Source organism: Dipodomys merriami, unplaced genomic scaffold (assembly GCF_024711535.1).
Source record: "Dipodomys merriami isolate MVZ:Mamm:240054 unplaced genomic scaffold, mDipMer1.0.p SCAF_35, whole genome shotgun sequence".
NCBI classification, from domain to species: Eukaryota; Metazoa; Chordata; class Mammalia; order Rodentia; family Heteromyidae; genus Dipodomys; species Dipodomys merriami.
This window is the reverse complement of record NW_027205048.1, coordinates 13,552,917-13,575,444: the sequence shown is the minus strand read 5'-3', so window position 1 is coordinate 13,575,444 and position 22,528 is coordinate 13,552,917. Positions and strand designations below refer to the sequence as shown.

The following is a 22,528-nucleotide window of genomic DNA, read 5'->3' as shown; positions in this document are numbered from 1 at the left end:
TTTTCCAGCCAAATTCATGCTTGTTTCTTGCTCATGTCCTGGGCTTTTAAGTCTGTGCACATGTCTTCTTTCTAGGGACTTGGTCAGCATCTGAGCTGGTGGTTGGGACTGGGGTGACACTCACTGGACAAGTATTCAACTTCACAGTGACTCAGTTTCCTCTTCTGTTAGGTAGAGGTGATACACCCTGAGAAGTGTTCTGCGATGGTTAAGTAATGTCTGTACCGTTTGGCTCACACTGCACACAGCAAGCTCTCAGCAAACATTAGTGACCTTGATTGCTATCTTGAAGTTTTATTTAGATCAGGGAGTGGAAAAATTTTTAAGAGAATCAAATCATAAATATTTTATGTTTTATTGCCTAAGAGGCAAAATCAAGATGGTTACGTGAATACTTACATAACCATGTAAAATGTAGCCCTTAACAAGGTAAAATCCATTCTTTCTCATGGGCCATATACCATAGCAGGTGGTGTCAGGTGCTGCCATGGGCTGTAGTTTGCTAGCCCTTGCCTTAGCACACTGGGATTCTGCAAATGCTGCCTTCTGATTCACCTCCTTTTCATTTCCCTATGTTTCTGTCTCATGGTCGATCCTCTCTGTTACAATACCATAGATCTAATTTCAAAAAGAATAAGTTTTTCTTTTTGGGTTTTATTTCTGCCTTGCATTTTAAGTATTCTTTGATAGGTGGATTTATTTTAAATATTAAAAAACTATAATATGTATTTTAATTTCAGCATGTGCGTCTTTTAGTTGAAGACTTAACCGTCTTCAACTAAATTTAGAATGAATACTTTCTGTGAAAAACCTTTCCCTGGTTAATCACAACAAGTCACCTTTGAAGTCACATTATTTCTCAGAATCCTTTGGGTGGTGAAGCCATTTCTTAATGTTCTTTCAGAGGCCTTTTTGTTCTATTCTTCATACTAGTGTTTTCTCTCTATTCATCTTTGAGTGAGGTTTTCTCCTGATGCTCTAGTCTGAGGGCACTAGTCAAGAGACTCCTAACTACCCTCATAGGTTGATCGCAGTCAGTGTTCTTGTCCACTCACATGGCAATTCACTGTCCCCTATGTTCTGGTTTCCTGAGAATTGACAATGCCAGTAGTTGTAGCAAGTTGACTGGGTGAAGAGGTTATTACCTTCCATCCCAGAATGTCACATATGGAGTGGAGACAAGGTGTTTGGTTTTCTAGTTGTGACAGACCCAGAGTTTCAAACTAGAGGCACACAGTAAGGGAGGGATAATGTTTTTGTAGGTCCCTCCTCTGAGAAATCTCTATTTTCTCCCTCAACCATCTTCATCTGACTCACACATGGTAAATATTCTTCCATATCTAGTACCAAGTTGAAGGATTGTTGGAAGTCTTTCCTTTTTATGCTGTTTTAGGAGGTTTTTTAGGGCAAGTTTGGGAGAGATTGTGAAATTTTAAACTAGAACTCTCCAAAGTCTATGACACTTCTCGATAAGGGATAGTTTTATGAGTTACATGAAATGATCATCCTTTTAAATTCTCTTTCAAGAAACCTTCCTAAAAAATATTTGAAATAATTATAGGTACACAAGAAGTTGCAAACAAACATACAGGGTTCTTTGCATCCCTCACTTTGCCCCCTGTGATGGTGGCATTTTTGCATCACTGAGGCACAATGATGAAATTAGGAAATTCACATTGATGTAAGCCACAGTGTGTGTTCATATTTCATCAGCTATTCATGAGTGCATGTGTGGGCACAGTCCTACTCAATTGAATGAAGTACGGTTTCATGGAAATACTGCTGTCCATCCAAACTTGCTTTGGTGTCTTTACAGCCAGTGCCCTTCGTTCAGTTCCCAAATCTTGGCATCTGACTATCTGCTCTCTATAATTTATTTGTTTTAAAGATAATTGGATATAGGGAGTTGTACAGCAGATAGCTTTTGAGGTAGGTGGTTTTATGTTTGGCATAGCTCTCCTTTGCTCCTAAATTGGAAAAATGGATTAGTCAGGGAAAGCTAAGCTCTTTTCCTAACACATAGCCAGTAGAGAATAGAAATCCCACAGCCCAACTCCCTAGGTCACATATACACAATTGGCTTGCTGTCCACATCATTCACACAGCATATGAATGCAACACTGTAACTACAGTTTAGAAGAAGAAATAGATCACTATTGGAGACTCTGAAGTCTCTTTGTGCCCCCAAATAGTCACTTCCTCTTGCTTCCCCATCATTGGGATGACTTTTCCTGGCTTTGAATGAGACAATATTCATGGAATCGTCCATCGTATACTGAGTTCTGATGTCTTTTGCTCACTACTGTGTTTAGGAACATAAATGATGTTGTGCATGGCATGGCTCATTACTGCTCTGATTTATGGTATTCCATTGTGGGACTACACTACCAGTTATTCATTCTCCTATTGAAGGATGTGTGAGTTGTTTTAGTTTTTGGCTTTTATACATAGTGTAGTTAAGACCATTCTTGTGTAAATCTTTTGCTGCATGTGCAAATGTATTTTTGCTTGTGCAACAGGGTTACAAATTACCATAACGATCTAAGTGTCTGGTACTTCTTGGTCAGTCAGCCTTTCCACCATTCTCCCCAATTCCATCTCCAGTGGAACTGCTAGAGAATCAGTGCTCAGTGACACCCATGAGAGGGTTCTTGTCACTGATTTTAACAATCCACGCTCTCGCCGCCAACAGTGGGAGCCCTGGGGCTTGTCTTCCTTGGAAGTCAGCATTTGGTCTTATGGATCATTTCCATTTTATTCATATTGGTAAGAAAGCACTGTATCTCATTGTGGTTTTAGTTGGCATTTTCTTGGTGACTAATGACAGATGTTCTCTTGCCATCTGGATAGCTTAATTTGTTAACATCTATTTAGGTCCTATTTGGCTCTTGGTTTTCTGTTTGATCCAAGGGAGATTTTTTTTCTTCCTTCTTTTCTTTTCTTAAAAGTACTGTGAGTCCTTTGTCAGACACATCCACAGCAAGGGTCTTCTACTTCTTACGCTGCTGGGTCACTCCAGTTGTGCTGTCTTTTAAATAACAGATATTCTTAAATTTAAAAGAAACTGATTAATCTTTTCTTTTGTGGTTTGTGCTTTGTCCTTCCTGTTCATTTTCCCCTCCCCCCCTTTTTTTTGCCTCCTCTAAAGTCCTAAAGACATTTTCCTAAGCTGGCTTCTAGTGATAAGATTTCTTTTCATATTCATGTATTTGCATGAAAATTATTTGATCTAAATAACAATATGAAATAAATAATAGTGTGGGAGGAACATAGATGTGGAAATGTTATAAAGATGATAAACAAGTGACTAAGGGTTGAGAAGTGCTCTTTTGAACCAATGCTCACTTTGGGGGGAGCTTATTAGCAATACATAGCAATGATCAGTTGTAGTGGCTCATAATATTTGTTCGGGGATTTTTAGTCAAGCCTTGGGAATTCAGTGAGGAAAACTCATTGTCACAGCTGTAAAGGTGCCCAGCCTCTTCAGGGAGGCAGACTAAATTGAGGCTCTCACAAGATTGACTTTTGTCATGACATTGGGCCAAGGTGGGGTGAAGAGGATGAGTGAGGTGGAGTGAGGTGGGATCAGGGGAGGCCTTTCAGGTGAAGCAGCTGCAGATCTGAATGTCCAAGGAGACGAGGCTGGGGTGTGGGGAATGAAGGTGCCTCTTGGCCATTGAAGACTTTGGCAGCTTGGGCTCAGTTCCCAGTTCTGTGACAGGTCTCTCTGTTGAACTCTCCTGAGCCTAGTCAGGGAGACCTCTGAGCTTGCATTACCTCGTAGATGAGATCCCAGCAAGCTTCTAGGGGATACTGTCCTAGAAGACACCTGTGGGGGCTTAAGAAGGAATGGCTGAATTAGGGTCCCTGGGGATGAGTGTGGCATCCATTTTCCTAGGCTTCTCTGAGCTTCTGAGGTTCAGTCTGAGGGAGCCTCATTGGCCAGCAGGCCTGTGGGGAAGGGCGCAAGGGTCTTCCTTGATGTTGTGGGTGTTAAGGAGCTTTCCAAGATGGAGATTGGTTCATAGATTTCCTAAGACCCAGAGCGAGGCCCACGTCCCACTAGGGAGCTTGTGGTATCTGAGCCAGGCTGAGAGCCCTGGTGAACACATTCTCAGTGCCCTGGGAAGTGGCCTCCAGGGTCTTCATTAGTCAAAGCGAATGTCAAGTTCGGAAAAGCAAAGGAAATAATTCCATAAGTCAGAGCTGTCCAATTTTAGGCGACAATAACAGCAGAAGCCCAAGAGAGCTGGGAACTTGTCCCCACAGGGCCCTCCGTGCCTTTTAAGATTTCTCTCTTCCTAGTAGGTGACCATTGCAGATCACTAGGTCTTCAATTCCAAGTTCCCCTTTTCCACCCATGGACCCCCGTCAGAGCTTCAACCTTTTTCCTGTTTTCACCTCATATACCACCAAGCCTTACAATTGTACTTTGGGGGTTTCAAGATGGTTGAAAGATTATGCTTAGGATCTTACAGCACATTCACTTCTCAAACTTGATCTTGGATACTTCTTAGATCCTTAATGGAGTTTAGTTGCACCCAAGTCTCAGTTTGCTCAGTCTGAACCTCAAGGTCACTAACAGATCTGCGATATTAAAGAAAACACATACTTAGTTGGGCAAGCTGGTGTGTGTGTGTGTGTGTGTGTGTGTGTGTGTGTGTGTCTGTGTGTGTGTGTGTCTGTGTGTGTGTGTGTGTCTGTGTGTGTGTGTGTGACTGAGCACATAAAGCAGTGTAAGATGCTAATATTAAGGACCCTGGTGACTGATAATTCGGGGCCAGGATGGTGACCTCCACTGTGTACGGAGCTGCCATGCAGAGAACACCAGCCAGGAGCAGATAGCGTGAAGTGAGTGTGTGGAGGAGGGGGTCACAGCAGGGGCTCCCATCCTGACACCTGAGGAATGGATCCCAGAGGTGGGGGAAGGCACTACACGCAGCACAAGAGAGCCATGTGCCTTCCAAGAAAGTAAGTTCATCCTTGGCGACTGTCACTTGCTGCTCTTCCAGATTGTGACACATCTTGGATCTCTAATTACTATTTTCCCGAAGGCTTATTTTTTTTTCCCCTGCACCTTTCCTCCTAGTCTCCCTACCCATGTGTTTCTCAGCATCAGAACCTTTTTCTTCCTAGAAGCAACAGACCCTGTGTGTTTGTTCTTCAGGAGAGCAGGAGCCTGTCCTGAGGATGTCCAAGGAGGGCATGGTGGCCCCTGAGTGGCCAAGCTTAGCAGAGCACTGAAGGGGGACAAAAACCTGGGAATGAATGAGTTCCCCATTTGTTTTTGAGCAGTCTTATGCCTAGTAATTATCTCATGGTTTGGCGTTATAACACAAGTATGTTGCAGTTCCAACACAGCTTTTTTTTTTCTTTAAACTTTCTAGTTTATAGATATTTAAATTAGGCTTTGAGACACTCATTTCTCTTTTCCATTTCACTTGCTCTTCAATGCACCCACTTTTGACTTCCTTGGTAATGTTTCCTGAAGGCTGGAGGGCATTCCTAATCGTTGTAAGGTGCCATTGTGATTGATAGGTCCTTGGACAGGGCCCATGTGTTTCCTTGAGAACGCCAACCAAAGGAATTCTTACTGCTTATTCTGTTGTGGTGTATTTGAAGTTCCTTAGGCAGCAGGCTCCTCCTAGTTCCTATCCCTAGGGCTTATGTGCCTGCTATTCTAGAGTTTTAGAAAGGGTCTGTGTTTACGGTGGGAAGTGGTGGATTTTCCAAATACTTCTGTATCTGAAAATGCCTTCACTGCTGGCTGATAGTTTAGCTGGTAGTAAATTCCAGACTTTAATTTTTGTTTTGCTCAGCCTTTTGGTTGCAGGCGCTTCCTGTGAGACATTGCATGTGAGTCTGACTCTCACTCCTTGGTCATCTCACTGACAGACCAGACCTATAGCCTGTCTCTGCTTTCTTAGGTTTCTGATTCTGAGGTTGTGGAGGTTTCTTAAAGCTGACTCCAACATGCTGTGGATTTTTCTTGGCTGCCATTGCTGCAGAGGCTCTGCCTTCAGTGAAAGACTCCGTCACATCCATCCCAGGGGACCAGAGGCAGGCAGGCACAGGAGAAAGATTATTACAAGGTTTATTAAAGGAGCCATGTTTCCCCCCTGAGAGGGAGCAGATGGCAGCCTCCACTATCTAGATAGTAAGTAGCAGGATGTGAGGGTAGGAAGTGAGGTAGATGGGCTCTCAGGTGGGTCTGGGCAGAGAGAGGGAGGGGTCAGCTGACTCAGGTCAGCAGGAACTCCAGGAATGGGAGAAGCTCAGGTGTGGGTGGAGCGGAGGACCAAAGGTGGGTGTAATGCTTACATTCAGGACATGCTGTTAGCAGCTCCCTCCATTAGCAGCTGGAGTCTCAGGCATAATTAGAGCGTTACAGATGTAACTTCTGGGCCCAGGATCAGCCCTGGGTATAGGTCCTAGAGAGGAGGGAGCTGGTGGTTCCTTGTCACTTTTTTCCCTTTTTCCTTTATATTCTTCTCTAGCATGAGAGAGGAATGGTCAGACTCCCTCTGAAAGTCAGGGGATTTCAGGGGTGCCACAGACTCCTGGGTTCTCTGCATGAGCTCGCCTCTCCTCGCTTTGTCTGGGTGTGCGTTGCATGGGTTCCTTTGATTGTCCTGCACAGTTTTCTCTCCAATGCAGAGAGCTTTGCAGGGAAAGGGGCAGGGCGATGCTCTCACTCTGCTTAACTTGCTTCTTATAAGGACACATTGGTCAGTAGCTGTGTCTTTGCCTTTCAAGGACATTGTGTTCTCTTCAGAGTGGATCCTCCCTGGGCGGCTTTTAAATGGCACAAACAATGGAAAAGGCTTTTAAGCAAAACTAGATAGTTAAAGCCAGCATCTTCTAATAAGGGAAACATCTCTAGTATCAGAGTTCTGGGGTTGTGGAGGATGACATCTTGGCTGAGGCCATGTGTTAATCTGGGCTCCCATCAAAGGTACTGTCAGCTGTGCAGTGAATGGACAGGGTAGGGGAAGGGCAGGTAGAGGGCAGATTTCCTGGCTTCTGCTCTGACTCCCTTGGAAGAGTGGACAAGAGGAGGAGATGCTTGCCAGATGTGAGGGCCGCAGCTGTGTGAACTCACTCTGTCATTTGATGGCCTAGCACCCTGCAGAGGAGGCGGACACTGAATTCCTGAGTTGATATTAGGTGTGCATCTTAGGATACCTCACTTAAGGGTACTTCTTTTTCACTCCTGTCATGAGGAGCGTATTACCAGAACTTGTGTGTATTCACAGGAAACGACTTTCGATAAATGTGCAATCTTATTCAGGTAGTTTCTTCTTGATTTGCAGGACTGAATTTGTGGATATCTATTGAACTCAGCTGTTTGCTCATGGCTGGTACCATACCACTTTTGCCATACCTCTAGTCTGGTATTTTTGCTGGTTAATTGGAGATAGTCTCATGGTACTTTTCTGCCTGAACTGTCTTTGAACTGTGATCCTTAGATCTCAGCCTTCTGTGTAGCTAGGATAACAGATGTGAGCCACTCAGTGCCCAGCCTTGAATTGAAATATCTGTATACATACGAGGAGTTTCATTTTTTTGGAAGAAGTGCTTTGAATTGCAGTTGTTGTTGCTTTACTGAGCCAGTGAATTATTTATACATGTATACATATGTACATTTACATAAACATATACACATACACATCGGTCCAGCTGGCTATCCATATACCTATATAGTTTTCATAAATAGAGGCTGCTTAGCTCCACCTCCCTGCACGCACAGGTGGCTCCCAGAAGAGAAGCCATGTGCCAGCCTGAGCTGGGACTGAGGGTTGGATCTGCGGTCCAGCTCTGCTGATCGCAACATTCCTTCAGTAGTTCACTTCAGGTTCCTGGGCCTCCATTTTCTCTTCTGAGAACTCTAGGGAAAGGGTTAGGTGGTGCCTTGGGTTCTAGGAGGTCTGCATTGTTCTCCCTGCTGTGTCCAGGCCAGCCTTCTCTACCAGGTGCCCACAGAGCCCCTGGTGCTGCCATCTTCCCAGGATCCTCTGAGCTTATGAGATTAGTGTAGTCTTTTCCCTGCAGGGACTTATTCTGGGTGTGCAGAAGGTCCTCAGGGGTGCTCTGGGTGCTCGGCACATCCATTTGAGCATAGACTTGATCCCCCCCCCCCACATGCCTGTTATACTTGGGGGTTGTCTAATACTTTAGTAACAAGTATCTTCCCTCTCAAGAGATTTTGCTTTCCTTTTCCCAAGCTGGATGGCTACGAGGAGGCCTCCCTTTGAGACATGCCAGTATTATGGCAGGCTGGTGGGTGAGGACAGTAAGCTCAGGCCTGGGAGGTCTGGTGTCCAGCCTTGGATGCTGCTAATATACATCTGTGTAGGGACAATGGGTTGGAAGTGAAAGGCTATCAGGACCTGCCTGAGCTCTGGCGTTGTATTCTAGAGAAAAACTGTTTAAGGGCTGTTTTCAGAGTTATCTATTTTCCCAAGAAGAGAAGACAATAGTGTTTTTCTCCCTTCTATTTATATCACCCTGCTCATTAGCATGCACAATGCAAAGGCCAGGGTTACTGAAGCAAAATCAACAAGTTCTGATTAATTTACAGAGCCTAATCATGGGATTATTTTGAAATCTACCCAGTGTAGCTCCCTGACTGAGTCTCTTGTGGATGGGTCCTTAATTGGAAACAGTCTCAGAAGTAGAAGGGAGAAAGGGAATCAGAGCCAAAATATACAGAAAGCGAAGATCATCAAGAGAGAAAATTGGCAAAATGTTGATAGTTGCATTGACCTTGTGTATTTGGAAGTCCAAAGTTGCCAGGGGTGAAGTCCAAAGTATGCCACGCTGACAACTGGGAGTTCAGGAGAGAAAGGTAAAACATGTGGTCACATTTAGAGAAACCAGAAACTCATTGTTTCAATGTTGGTCCTTGTTCCTAACAAGCCTTGTTCTTCCTAGGTTGCCCTCCTCTTGGCTTGGAAACCTTGAAAGTCACAGACTTCCAGCTCCACGCCTCCACAACAAAGCGCTATGGCCTCGGAGCCCATCGGGGGAGACTCAACATCCAGGTACCAGCCCTTCAGTTGCCTTCCCTTTCCACTACTCTTTGCTTTGGCTGTAGGCACCTGGAGATTCTACCAGAGCTCACTTTGGGCTTCACAAGTGGCATTGGAAGTCTGTTGTCCCAGTTCTCACTGTAAGGGGGCGCTGCGGAGTCACCCCTTGTGTGTGGAAGAGTTTAAATCTCCAAAGTCAGATGTTGGTAAAAGTGAGGACTCGGCGGGTACTGGGAATCGTGTGGGTCCACCCGCGCCTCTCAAAGTTATCTCCTCTCTTTGTGCCATCTGTCTAGAAAGGACAGGAGCAGAATGAGGCTGTGTCTCAGGAAGGCAATGATCTTGGTCATCCCTTGGTCTTCTGCTCACTTCATCTCTGCATGCTCACCTGACCAGTACGTTCTGTGGTTCCCTCCATCATATCCCCCAAAGTCAGATCTTCTGTGGTTCCTGGGGCAGAAACATCATGTCTGGCCTCCCTCCTTGAGGCACCAGTGCCCTTCCTATTGTCTTCATTCCTTCTCTTGAGCGCCTTGCACACAGGGGAAGCAGTCTCAGACAGTAGTCACACAACACATCACTCTTGAGCCTGTACCATTTTCCACTGGGGACCCTGTCCAGTACCCCAACAACTTAAGCCCCCGCAGATCTGTGACTGAATCCTCCCACCATTCCTGTAACAACTGAGTGGAACCTGGGATCCGAGTGGGTTCCATCCAGGGATGGTTCCTTCTGGAGAATGGAAGAAAAGTCTTTTGCCCCCTTTCTGGTGTCTAGAAGCCATTCCGCAGTTGACTCCTGGCAGGCTGAGTCCTCATCCTGCCATCTGCCTTTCCTCTTCCAATGCCTTCTTGTGACTTTGACAATCCTGTACATTCCAGGGGGACTATCTCCATAACTCAAGATTATCCCCTTTGTGATCACAACCTGAATTCCATCTTCAGGCTTCATTCTTCTGTGCCAAGTGACGATGTGTGCATGGGTTCCAGGGACTGGACACCGGGCCACGCCATTCTGCTGACTGTCTCCGGTACCTTTCCTTCCACTCTAGCTCCTGCTGGCCCAGACCTTCTCAGTAAGCATTAGTTCTGTGCTGTAGCCAGGAGAGGGGTCCTTCCATCCCAGCACGGAGGGGCCAGGAGGGCTGCACTTAGGCTAATGGTTTCTGAACCTCAGTCCCCAGTAGTCCCTGTAGATATTTGGGCATAACCTCCATGCTGAGACCTAGACAAGAGTGGCTGAGGGCCCTGCCCAAGGACCTAGATTGGTTTGTAAATATTCCTTCAAAATTAACAGCTGGTAAGGAACATTTTGATGTGTACAAGCAGAAAATGTATAAACAAAACAAAACAAAACCCTCTTGCATTTTATGAGAGGGTGAGTGGATGAAGTCTCAAAGCTTGACCAGGGGTTACCACTGTTTGTCTCTGAGTACCTCTGGGCCCTGGGCTGGGCTCCAGATCTCTAAGGGAATAACAGAGTCAGTCCTTAGGCAGGGCTGGATCTAAATGGATATGCAGGACTACTCTGTGCATTAATGAACTGCCATCTGGTGCCTTGAACTCCCTCTAAAAATGAAGTTCTCCTTTTAAAAAGAAGCAGCCACATTTATCCATGCTTCCTATCACCTCCAAAGGCTCTTTTAACTCTAAACTTAAACTCTAAAGCACTGATGTCATAGTCATACATGTGGGGTTCAAGCTTTGGCCTGAGTGCTGCCTGCTTGTGAGACCTTTGGAACAATTATCTCACGACATTGAACCACATTGAGACAATAGGAGTGTTGAACATGCTCAGGTTCATTGAGGGGCAAAATTGAGTGGTTTATAATTTTAAAGCATTTAAAGCATTTGCTGATCATCTCATTCCTCGGCTCAAGGCAGCTTCCAGTTGGTCTTTGAGCAAAATTCCAGCCCTGGATGTTGGAGTCTCTCTCCCAGGATGGTACAGCCCTTTGCTACAGATTCTTTCTTCCTTGTTTCCTTGGGTTTTCCCTGAGCCTCTCACCTTGAGTGTCAGCCCTGTGCCAGGAGGCTGGTCTTCTGCTTGCTCATCCCCCAGCACCCACAATCGTGCCCAGAGGATGGCTGGCGTTGGTGACTGCTGGCCTGCTTCACTGGGACATGCAGCAGCCCTCTTGGTGTGGTGGATGGCTCTTGCAGTCCTTATTCTCGGGTCATCTTTCCTGTCTCTGTGGGTGCCATCTTTTCTCACTCTATCATAGGTATAGACCGGGGAGCACTAAGCTCCCTTCCATGATGATGGAGGCAGAAGTTACTCTCCTGCCTTTACTCAGGGTGGAAATAAGACCATGCTTGGAAATCATATTGTTCTTCTGCAGTGGTTCATTATTTACTGTTGAATAGCTGTTTATGGAAGCCCGCTCATGGAGTTATCGCTGTACTTGCTTGTGTGGTGTGGAGTGGCTGCTTTCCAAGGCAGGCTGGGCCAGCCATCCCTCAGATCTGGGCTCCCAGTCTCTGAAGTATGGCTTGTACTATGTATGAGTGAACTTTGACCTATGGACTCCACCTGCAAATAACAACCAGGTCAGGACACCCTTGTGGTTTGTACCACCACGGCTTGTGCCAGAGACATGAATGTCCAGAGTTGACTGCCCCAGGTGCACAATTGAAGCGACGGCTCCAGAAGTACCGCTCCCCACACATGGTAGTTTGAAAGGCAGTTTAAATATAGCCACTTCTTCTCTCACATAGGAGTATTTTGTAGGTGTGTCGCGCTAATGGGATTTGAAGTGTGAATCACTGAGGTGTCAGAATTAGAAGTTGTATTTAAATCATGTGCTAGTGTATGGAAGGAATGAGCAGATCTAGCCCAGCCCAGCCCAGCACCAGAGCTGTGCAGGCCCACAGGGCCTGTGGTCCATGCCAGAGCAACAAGGGCTCACAGGCTGGGCTGCTCCAACTAACTGAATACCTGAGGTGAGGAGCCCACCCCCTCAGATACTCCATGTTACCGCAGGAAAGCGCAAGTCCCACTGTGGCTGACTTCATTGTAGGTCAAGGACCAAAGCAGGAAAAGGAAAAGAATCCGTTTGCTCATCTATAGCTCTCATCTCCCACACAAGGGGAGTTGGCCTCAGCTCTGCCATGCTCAGTTCTTTACGTGCATTATTTTATTGAGTACTCAACACAGGAGACAAGTGCCATTGTTACTTCTGTCTTCTGCAAAACAGACACAGAGAGCGCAGAGTGACTCAGCTAAGATTTCCCAGGAGAGGCCAATTAGGAATCTAAGCAGCTTGAAATGTCGTGTTGTTGTTCCTCGGAATGCCCTAATCACCTCCATGTCAGCAGCTTCGGGGACTCCAGGTACAACATCTGGGATGATGAGTCAGCTGTGGACCTCTCTTTTCTGGTGATCATGTGACGTTGATTGACACATCTGTCACACTGCAATCTGAGCCTCTTCTGCATAATGTGCAAGCCGCTTTCCTGGCTCTTCCCTGAACCATATACACATGCATAGGTGGTTGGCAGATGCAGGGAGTACCATCGGCTCCTGTGACCTTCTTCCCATCCACAAGGGATTGGTTTTAGTGTGGCAGCTGGGGGTGAAGGATGCTCAAATCCCTCATCTAAAACAGTGTGGCATTTGCATAATATCAACCACAGCTTCCCTATACTTTAAAAGACTCTTTTTTTTTTTTTGGTCCGGTCGTGGGGCCTGAACTCTGGGCCTGGGTGCTGTCCCTCAGCTCTTCAGCTCAAGGCTAGCGCTCTACCACTTGAGCCACAGCGCCACTTCCGGCTTTTTTCTTTTTGCTTATGTGGTGCTGAGGAATCGAACCCAGGGCCTCAGGCATGCAAGGCAAGCGCTCTACCACTGAGCCAACTTCCCAGCCCCTTCCCTATACTTTAAATCTCTGGATTATTCATATGTTTTTGGTACTGCCCATGGTAGGGAATTAATAGGTACTTTGTAAACAAAAATAGATTTAAATATGTTGTGTCCAAGGGTATGGTCCTAAATCAACCATTGAAAACAGATGTTTAACATTTCGGGAGGAAACATTCATTTAAAATAAGTTATGAGCCACTGATGCTTGGCTGCAGGATTCATTTTTCTTTTAAAAAGACATGAAAGTAGAAAGGGGTCTATTTGGAAAAAGCCGGGGAAAGGAGAAGAAAAGATTAATAGGGGCAGGTAACCTTGACCAAAATGTGTTCCCCTCATATAGGAAAATATCACCATGAAACCATTATTACAATTAATAAATGATAATACAAAGTTAAAAAAAAGAGATTAATTTTTTGAACAAATAAGGAACTCAGACAAAAGTAAAAAAATCCAATTAAAAACTGAATAGACATTTCTCAAAAGAGGAGACACAAAGGACCCAGTATATGAAAAATGCTAATTAACAGAGAAATGAACATTAAAATAACACCGACAGAATAGCTTACCCAAGTATTGTGGGGGAAAAGACAGAACTTAACAAATGTGAGTGAGAATGAAGAGAGAGAACACTCACCCGCTGTTGGTGGGAATGCAAATCCAGGCATCCATTATGGAAAACAGTATGGAACTTCTTCAAGAAAGGAGACCTAGGCCTGCTTAAGGAGTAAGCAGTCCCAGTTCTGGATGCCAAAGGCATGGAAGTCAGTATGTCTAAGAGACATGGTCCCATGCTCGTATATTGCAGCACATTCACAATAGCCAGGATATGGAACCAACCTGTCTACTGACAGATGATTGGGTTAAGATAGTATAGCATATGTGTATATGCAGTGGAATGTTATTCAGCCATGAAAGAAAAATGATTATTTGTTGTAAGAGCGATGGCTTTTGAGGACATGATGCAATGTAAAACTAAGGGACAGAAAGACAATACTTATATGCTCTTGTTATAAGAAAGCTTACAAGTTAACATGAGCTCGGCACCGGTGGCTCATGCCTGCAATCTTGGCTCTCAGGAAGCTGTGATCTGAGAATCAATTGTGGTTCAAATCTAGCTGGAGCAGAAAAGTCTGTGAGACTCTTATCACCAATTAGCCAGCAAAAAGCCAGAAGTAGAGCTGTGGCTCAAGTGGTGGAGCACTAACCCCGAGCAAAAACTTCAGAGACAGTGCCTAGGCCCTGAGTTCAAGCCCTACTACTAGCCCAGATAAAAATTGAGCTGAAAGAAGGAGAGAGCAGACTCATTATCAGAACCAGGGCAGAGCAGGTCAGGGCAGATGGTGGTTACTGGGTACAGGGGAGCAGTTGGATTGAATGAATAACTTCTGGTGTTATGTAGCATACAGAATGGCTATAGTTGACAATAATATATTTCAAAATAGCCAGAAAAAAGGATTTTTCAATGTTCCTAACACAAAAACGTAAGACATGAACTTTTAGACATGCCAGTTACTCTGATTCTATCTTCTTGCATTGTATATATGTCCTGATATAATCATACTGTACCCCATAAATGTTTGCAATTACTATGTATCAATCAAGTACTCAATATGAATGCTAAAAATAAAATAGTAAATTAAGTGAGGTCCTACAAAAGCAAGAGGAATGGTAACAGGAAGTGATAAGAATGATTTTGGGGCTGGGAAGGTAGCTCAGTGGTAAGTGCTTGCCTTGCATGCATGATGCACTGGGTTTGATTCCTTAGCACCACATAAACCGAAAAAGCCAGAAGTGGCGCTGTGGCTCAAGTGGTAGAGTGCTCGCTTGCCTTGAGCTGGAGAGCTGAGGGACAGCGCCCAGGCCCAGAGTTCAAGCCCTATGACTGGCAAAAAAAAAAAAAAAAAAAAAAAAAAGAAAGAAAGAAAAAAAGAAAAGAATGATATTGTCACTACCCATGGTAGGGAATTAATAGATACATTGTAAGCAAAATAGAGATTAAATATGTTGCATCAAGGGTATGGATCCTAAATCAACCACTAAAAACAGATGTTTAGAATTTCCAGAGGAAACATTGACTTAAAACAAAGAATGAGCAGCCCAACAGTTAAAGATAAAATAGGAACCAAAAGAAGTAATAACAATATACTCTAAGCAGAGTTGATGACTCCTTTAAAAAACTGTCAATGGGCTAAAAGGCTCAAACTTGCCTATTAATGGAGGGAAACTTAGATTGCATTGCCAAGCAAACACAATCACAGAATGAAGCTGATGCAGAAGTGACTTGTGTTGCCCCCCCACCCCCATGGCTTTTCAGTTACTGGGGGCTTGCTCTATGCCAGGCTCTCTGCAGAACGCATCACATGTGCCTGTGTAGCCATGGCCTGGGCCCCTCATATCAATTCTATTTCAGTCCCTGCTTTATGAGCAGACTGATCTAATTGGAGCTGTACACCCAGGACTTGAACTTGACTGTGGGACGCCAAGGGCCATTGGCATTGTGCTCCTCTCTTGGGTGTGCTCAGTCTTCACTGGATTTCTAGCAAAGAAACTGACAATGCTTTACAAACTGAACCTTTCCAAATATGCTTATTTTAATAGCCTGAGTGTTCCTCCAATTTTAGTGGAAGTGAATTAGAACATGGATGTGCAGACATTCTGTCAGCTCTTTCTCAATACACACGTGTCTTTCCTTATTTTCTCTTTGTCTAAGCACTAAATGGGTATGGTGTCTTTGATAGATCATCTTCATTGTTTCTATTTCCAACTTGGGATATTTCCTTGCCCAATGCAAGGAAATAAGTGATTTTCAGTTTTAAAAGTGGCTTCAAAATCAGGGAGTATTAGCCGGGTGCTGGTGACTCACACCTATAATCCTAACTACTCAGGACGCTGAGATCTGAGGATTACAGTTCAAAGCCAGGCCAGGTAAGAAACTCCATGAGACTCTTATCTCCAATAAACCACTAGAAAACAGGAAGTGGCACTGTGGCTCAAGCAGTAGAGCACTTGCCTTGAGCTGAAGAGCCCAGGGACAGCACCCAAGCTCAGAGTTCAAGCCCCATGGCCAACCCCCCACCCCCCCCAAAAAAAATCAGAGAGTATTGCCTTGTAACTGACTTAGGTCTGAATTGGAACAAGATGCGTGGCTACGTTACAGAATGATGGATTCATTTGCATCCCTGGGCAGTCTTATGGATTTACCCAAAGTTTGTTATAGAAGTTTATTATGCAGTTTCATGAAAGGTAGATTTAGAGCTACTTTCTGACAAGTTAGTTACTGAACTCTACATATCAGAGGTCATACCTAATATTTTTAGGTAACCAGTTCCCAGAGGTGTTACGTATTGGCATCCCTTGCTTCTAATTAATTCTCCTCCAAAATATTTAAAAATAACTATGACTTTATCCTGAGGCTGTCTGAATAGCCCTGGGTGACATCTACAGAGTAGCAGCTGTAAGTCAATTATCTTAGAATTGACTAAATGGTTGCGTTCCTGTGGTTATAACTTTTTAATTTGCTTCCAGATGTTTCTGTGTAGCTCAGTGCAGGATGGTGGAAGACGCACACTGAGGAGGAGAGTTTCACCACGGTACGATGATTCAGAGTCACCATTTCCTATACACAAGCAAGGCATTTGCGTCATGCCTGATAGGCTGTGGGTGCTCTGCCAGCACCTGAAAAACCATAGTAGAGTACACGTGGTGTCTATGTATCTCCTTCCTTGGCTTTTAAAAATTAAGATGAAGTTGGGTACCAGTGGCTCACGCCTGTAATCTAACTACTCAGGAGGTTGAGATTTGAGGATCATAGTCTGAAGTCATCCTGGGTAGGGAAGTCTGTGAAACTCTTATCTTTAATAAACTACTCAGAAAAAACTCCCAACAAAACAGAGTTCAAGTGCCTGTGTGCGTGTGTGTGTGTGTGTGTGTGTGTGTGTGTGTGTGTGTGTGTGTGTGTGTGTGTGTGTGTACACACACAAGTAAAAATTAAGATGTATTCTTACCAGTTATTTAAGCAAGTAGGATATAAAAAAACCTGTGTTTAAAAGATGACAACAGCAAAGAAAAGAAAACTGAAAACCTGTTTCCTTGCCAACATATTCCTCATTCTCTACCCCTGAGGTCTCAGGCATTCTGTCTGGGGTAACTACAGTAAATCCCTTTAAATTGTTTATTTGGGAATTTATTTTTCTAAACAATATGCACATGTTAATGTGTATTCATGTATACATTTTTACTTTTTAGGCAGTACTAAGGGTTGAACTCAGGACCTGGTATTTACTTGGCTGGTGTTCTACCACTTGAGCCATGCTTTCAGCCTGGCTTTTTGCTGTTTATCTTGGAGGTGGAGTTTGTTGAACTTTCCTGCTCAGATTAGCCTTGAACTTTGGTCCTCCAGATCAAATCTTCCTGAGTAGTGAGGAGTGCAGGAGTGAACTACCAGCACCAGTCTGTCTTTTTGTATTCTTGCCATGGAAGATGAGGCTATCATCTGATTTGATCATCTTTTTGATTAAGTATAATTATTCCTGCAGATTTTTCCTTTGGTAGGATTTTTCCACGCAGTGGTACTAGGATTTGAACTCAAAGCCTTACACTTGCTAGACAAGCACTTTACCACTTGAGTCATGCCTCCAGCCTGTTTCCGTTATTGATGAGGCTCTTACTCTCTTGGTATTAATATGTACCACCATCTTTACTATGTAACCATAACATGATGTCTCAGTTCTGGGGTATATTCAAGATTATTTTTTATGACTGAAATATATCTTCTACTAAGCCAAAATCTATTAAAATTTTGAATGATGAAATTTTAATATTATTTCTTGATATTTTGTTTCCCTAAAAGTGCTTAGATTCTTGGAAACATCTCCTCAGGAGATGCTGGGAAACAGGCTCAGGTTGGTAAAATATTCTTCAGCATGATTTTCTGCAAGGGCAAGCCTGTTGGGTGATTTTTCATGCTTGCTTTATATTGTTTTTATTTCTGTGGCTGTCTCTTTAGGATCCTCAAATGTGCTGCTCACTGAGACCCTGCACAGAAATTGTTTGAGATTTTTTTTTACCTTCATTCTGAGAATTCTTTCCTGTGTTAGTGTTCTTGATCTCTAAATCGAATATATTCAGTAGCTTCATGAAAATGGTGCATAAGAAGTTAAAGCTTAAAAAATCTAATAAATCTCAAAGTGTTGTTATTTTACCATCATGACTGATTGATTTGGTGATCATGGAATTATGGATGAGAAATGGTTTTTGAGAATTCAGATTGTGTGTGTGTGTGTGTGTGTGTGTGTGTGTGTATGTGTATGTGTATGTGTATGTGTGTGTATACACTAATACTGAGGCTTGAACTCAAGGCCCATTCTTTCAGTGGGCTTTCTCACTCAATGCTGGTGCTCTACTTCTGAATTTTTGCTGGTTCATTGAAAATAAGAATCCCATCTATTTGTCTGCTTAGGCTGACTTTGAACACTGTTCCTCAGATCTCAGCTTCCTGACTAGCTAAGATTGCAGGCATGAGCCACTGGCACCTCATGAATGCAGGATTTTTCAGACCTCTTCTCTCCATTTCCCGTCAGATACCACTGTGGTGAATTCTGGAACCATTCCTGTCCTCATTCTTTGCTTTTATATATTTATATTTTCTTTGTTCTTTGGGATCATTCTGGGTCATCTCTTTGTTTTGAAGTCTTAGAATAACAGGCTTTAGCTTCTTTGTTTTTCTAGATTCTTAGTGTTTCAGAGACTTAAGCCTTTCAGTGTTTTGAAAATATTCTTAAGTTTTTATTTGCTATCCTCCCTACCCTGCCCCCCCCCCCCAAAAAATACCAGACATTTCTTCCTATTTTCCTCTGACTGTCTGTTTTAAAGGGCTATTTATTTTCTTCATGAGAATTCTTCATCTTTTTCTTTTCTAGTCTTTCTACTAAATTAAATTTTTTTTAGCTTTTACAGTCTTAATTTCTAAGAAGTTTTTTCACCTTTTCTACAGTATCTAGTTCTTGTTTCATACAAGCAAGGTTTTATTCTAGAGACAGTAATTATAATTGCTTTGTAATTCTTCTCTGGGCTCTGTTATCATTTTGCATTTGTTTTTTTTTTTCGTCCTGTAAGCATGGCTGCCTGCAGTTCTCTTGCTGGAGGAGAGACGGAGCCTGCGTCTCGCCCTCTTCCTTAGGCTGACATCTACTGAAATCTGTCCCAGCATGCTGAGCCTGCTCTCGTCTGTCTCCAAATTCACAGCCTGGGTGGGTTCCTAATTTTTTTCTTGAAGAAAAATTTCAGTTCCTCTGTGGAGTGGGGATGGAGATAAGATCATATAATTGTTTTCTTGTTCATAGTGGGAAACAATTCCCTGTCTCATTCTGCCCCATACACCTCTCAAGACACCCTGATGTGGAGGTCCTGAGTTTCCTAAGGAATAGTGTGGCCTGTTTCTCATCAGCGAGCAAGGATCCCTGCTTACTTTCTCCCCTTACTGAGTCATTCCGGATTATTCCATTTCATGGCTGTCTTCATGCCTTGGAATGTAGGGCTTACAAATCTCTTTTACTTTTATCATCTGTCTTTTCATCATTGGTGGGGACTTTTGAAAGGAAGAGAGAGGAAAACCAGCATGTGTATTTCATCATCTTGAAATAGAGAAATTCTCTTTGGGAGAGCTCAAGCAGATAGTTTCAGATTTTTTTTTTGTTATAGACATAATACTTCCCACATTTGTGTTAGGTAAAATTGAGTCCATGAGGTGCTTTGATTTCAAAGGTAAGGAATTCATTCTTCATTGATTTGTTTGTTGCTGTCATAGAAAAACACACACTATGTGACAGTTCTGAGAATAGCCCATCCTCTGCAGAATCAAATCTTTGTGGGAGGAGAATTGTGGGGCTTGAACTTAGCCTCGTGCTCTTATTTGGCATTTTCACTCAAGGCTTAGAGCTATGTCTCCACTGTCTTTTTGCTGAATAAGTGAAGATAAGAGTCTCATAGACTTTTTTTTTCTGCCTTTCCTGGCTTTGAACCTCAGTCTTCAAATCTCAGCTACCTGAGTAGCTAGGATTATAGGCATGAGCCACTGGCAAGCCAGCTGGAAATCCAACTTTTTATTTCAATAACCTTTAACTAAAAATTGCCCCAAACTTATCAAGTGCTGAAGTTTCTTGGTTTGCAGAGGCTTTGTGAGTATGGTTCATTACACCAGGGTGTAATTTGGTGACACCTCTCAAGCTGGCTGTCATTTCCCAATGAGTCATCTTTGGGAGTTGCTTTCCATGCCTGACACTCTACTACATTTAATTGACTGCCTGGTGTGCTCAGAAAGAACCAAGATTGGCAGCAGATACAAAATCCCCAGGCTGACAAAACCAGGAACCTACGATGCCATTCCAAGTCCTGGGTAGTGGGTGGGTGTTGGTGAAGAAGCATGAGAATAACTGCCCAGCTTCAGGAGCTCCTTGAGGTGAAGCATGGCGGACTGCAGGGCAGCGCTACTGGCTGTCATCCTCATCCCAGACCAGGAACCAGCACTACCCTGTGCATTGTAGGATATCCACCACATCCCTGGCCTCTACCTGCTGCGCAGGGTCCTTCCTCTCCTGAGGTTGTGACAGCTCAGAATGACCAGGCATTGCCAAATATCCCCTGGAAGGCAGAGTGGACTCCTGTCAAGGGCCTCCAGAAGTCATGGCCTCCTTTTCACTTTTGTGTAATCCTGCTGTAGATGCTTGAAGTTGTAGAGAAGGTGTAAATGTACTAGAATAGCAGCATATTTCCCGGGAATTCTGAAAAAGGAGATTATTCATAAGTCACCTGTATTTTTATATCTGGCCAGTGCTGATCAAATTGCCAGGGCCTTAAATATTCTGATACCTACCATACTTGAAATATCTCATTATTTTGAGCTCATACTTGGTGCCAGATGGTATTTTAAAGCATCTTCAACATTCTGTGAGAGAAATGATGGGGAAACTGAGGCATGTAGCATTTATGCAAATCACCTGAGTTCATAATGTCTGTAAGTAGCTGAGCTGGGACTCAGAGCCAGGTGGTGTGTCTTCCTTGGTGCATTGTGCTGTGGCTGATTTTTTACCATAATGCCACGTATAGACTTGGGTCTGTCTGACTATCTCTTAAGCTGGTGTGTTTCTCACCTTTAGTAGTTCATGCATAGCAGGGGCCCAGTGAAGGGTCCTTCTTGCTGAATGAATGGAGTTATTCTAAACAGCAGTTTCCCAGACTTGTTTCTAAGAACAGAGGAAACACAATAAAAAAGTGTGCACATTATAGTTTCTTGAAAGGAGATGAGTTGTGATATTGTAGGTCATTAATGTGTTACAAATCTCTGTCATTAGGAGGATAATTGCCTTCCAATGCAGAGAGGAAGTGGTGGTATAATTACAGCCCTCAGGCTGCTGTCTGGCAGGGTTGGGAACTGAGAAGTTACACTGTGCAGGGAGGTGCCATTGTTCCTTCAGAATTAGCGCACCAAGCTGCCCCTAGCCCATACTTCATACTTGCTGTTGATTCTAGAAGGCAGAAACTACAGCATGCCCAGGGCCTTATCAGAGATGACTCTGGGGCCACGTTCATCCTGATGCTTGTACAACGGAGAGCTTGTTTTCTGGGGAATGCTGACGTTGAGATGGCAGTGTCTTTGTAAAACCTTGTCGTGTTCACATATTAGCAGGTGCCTCAAAGTTCATCAGGGGTGGTTTCAGGCTTGGCCTAGGTGGTTTGGTTGTTATTCAATGCTGTTTTAGCTCATGTGGTGATGGGTGGAGTTCTGCTCATGGAACCCTTGACCAGGTTGTTCATCTACTATAACTCTATCCTGAATTTCATGTTTCTGCTGCCCATGAAAAGCCAGGTTGTCTTAAAAAGCTTGAACAGATGGCTTCACTCTATTGTGGTTTGTAATCTTTTGAGTAAATGTCCAGGAGTGGAATTTCTGGATCATTTTTTTATTTTTATTTTATTTTATTTTTTTATTGGTCGTGGGGCTTGATCTCTGGGCTTGGGTGCTGTCCCTCAGCTCTTTAGCTCAAGGCGAGCGCTCTTACGCTTGAGCCACAGCACCACTTCCAGTTTTCTAGTGTTTTATTGGAGATAAGAGTCTCACAGACTTTCCTGCCTGGGCTGGCTTTGAACTGTGATCATCAGATCTCAGCCTCCTGAGTAGCTAGGATTACAGGCGTGAGCCACCAGCACCTGGCTATTTTTTTGTTTTTTGAGGAGCCTTCACATTGCTTTCCAGAGTGGTTGAACAAGTTAACATACCTACCAACAGTGTATTAAGGTTCTACTTTGGCTGCATCCTTATCAGCATCTGTTACAGCCAAGGTATAGAGTCAGCCCAGATGCCCCTCAGTGGAGGAATGGATCAAGAAAATGTGGCATATGTATATGCACAATGATTTTTACTCATCCAGTAAAAGAATGGTTTTGTACCATTAGCAAAGAAATGGAAAAACTTGAAAAAATATGTTAAATGAAATAAGTCAGGGCCAGAGAGACAAAGGAGGATGCATGTTTCCTGTGCATGTGGAAGCCAGATTTTGCTCATAACCTTGTAAGTGGATATGGTGGGTGGTATTCAAGTACATGCACATGTACTAACTGGAATACAGTAGATTTAAAAG

The 22,528-nt window shown here is 43.7% G+C and overlaps 1 protein-coding gene across 1 annotated transcript in view; it reads left to right on the top strand.

Moving 5' to 3' along the window:
- Positions 1-22,528, top strand: part of Cpxm2 (carboxypeptidase X, M14 family member 2) — a 107,183-nt gene that overhangs the window by 13,913 nt on the left and 70,742 nt on the right. Inside the window, exon 3 of the mRNA XM_069988243.1 lies at positions 8,935-9,044. Within this exon, the coding sequence (XP_069844344.1) occupies positions 8,935-9,044 (110 nt within the window). The remainder of the gene's footprint in view (positions 1-8,934; positions 9,045-22,528) is intronic.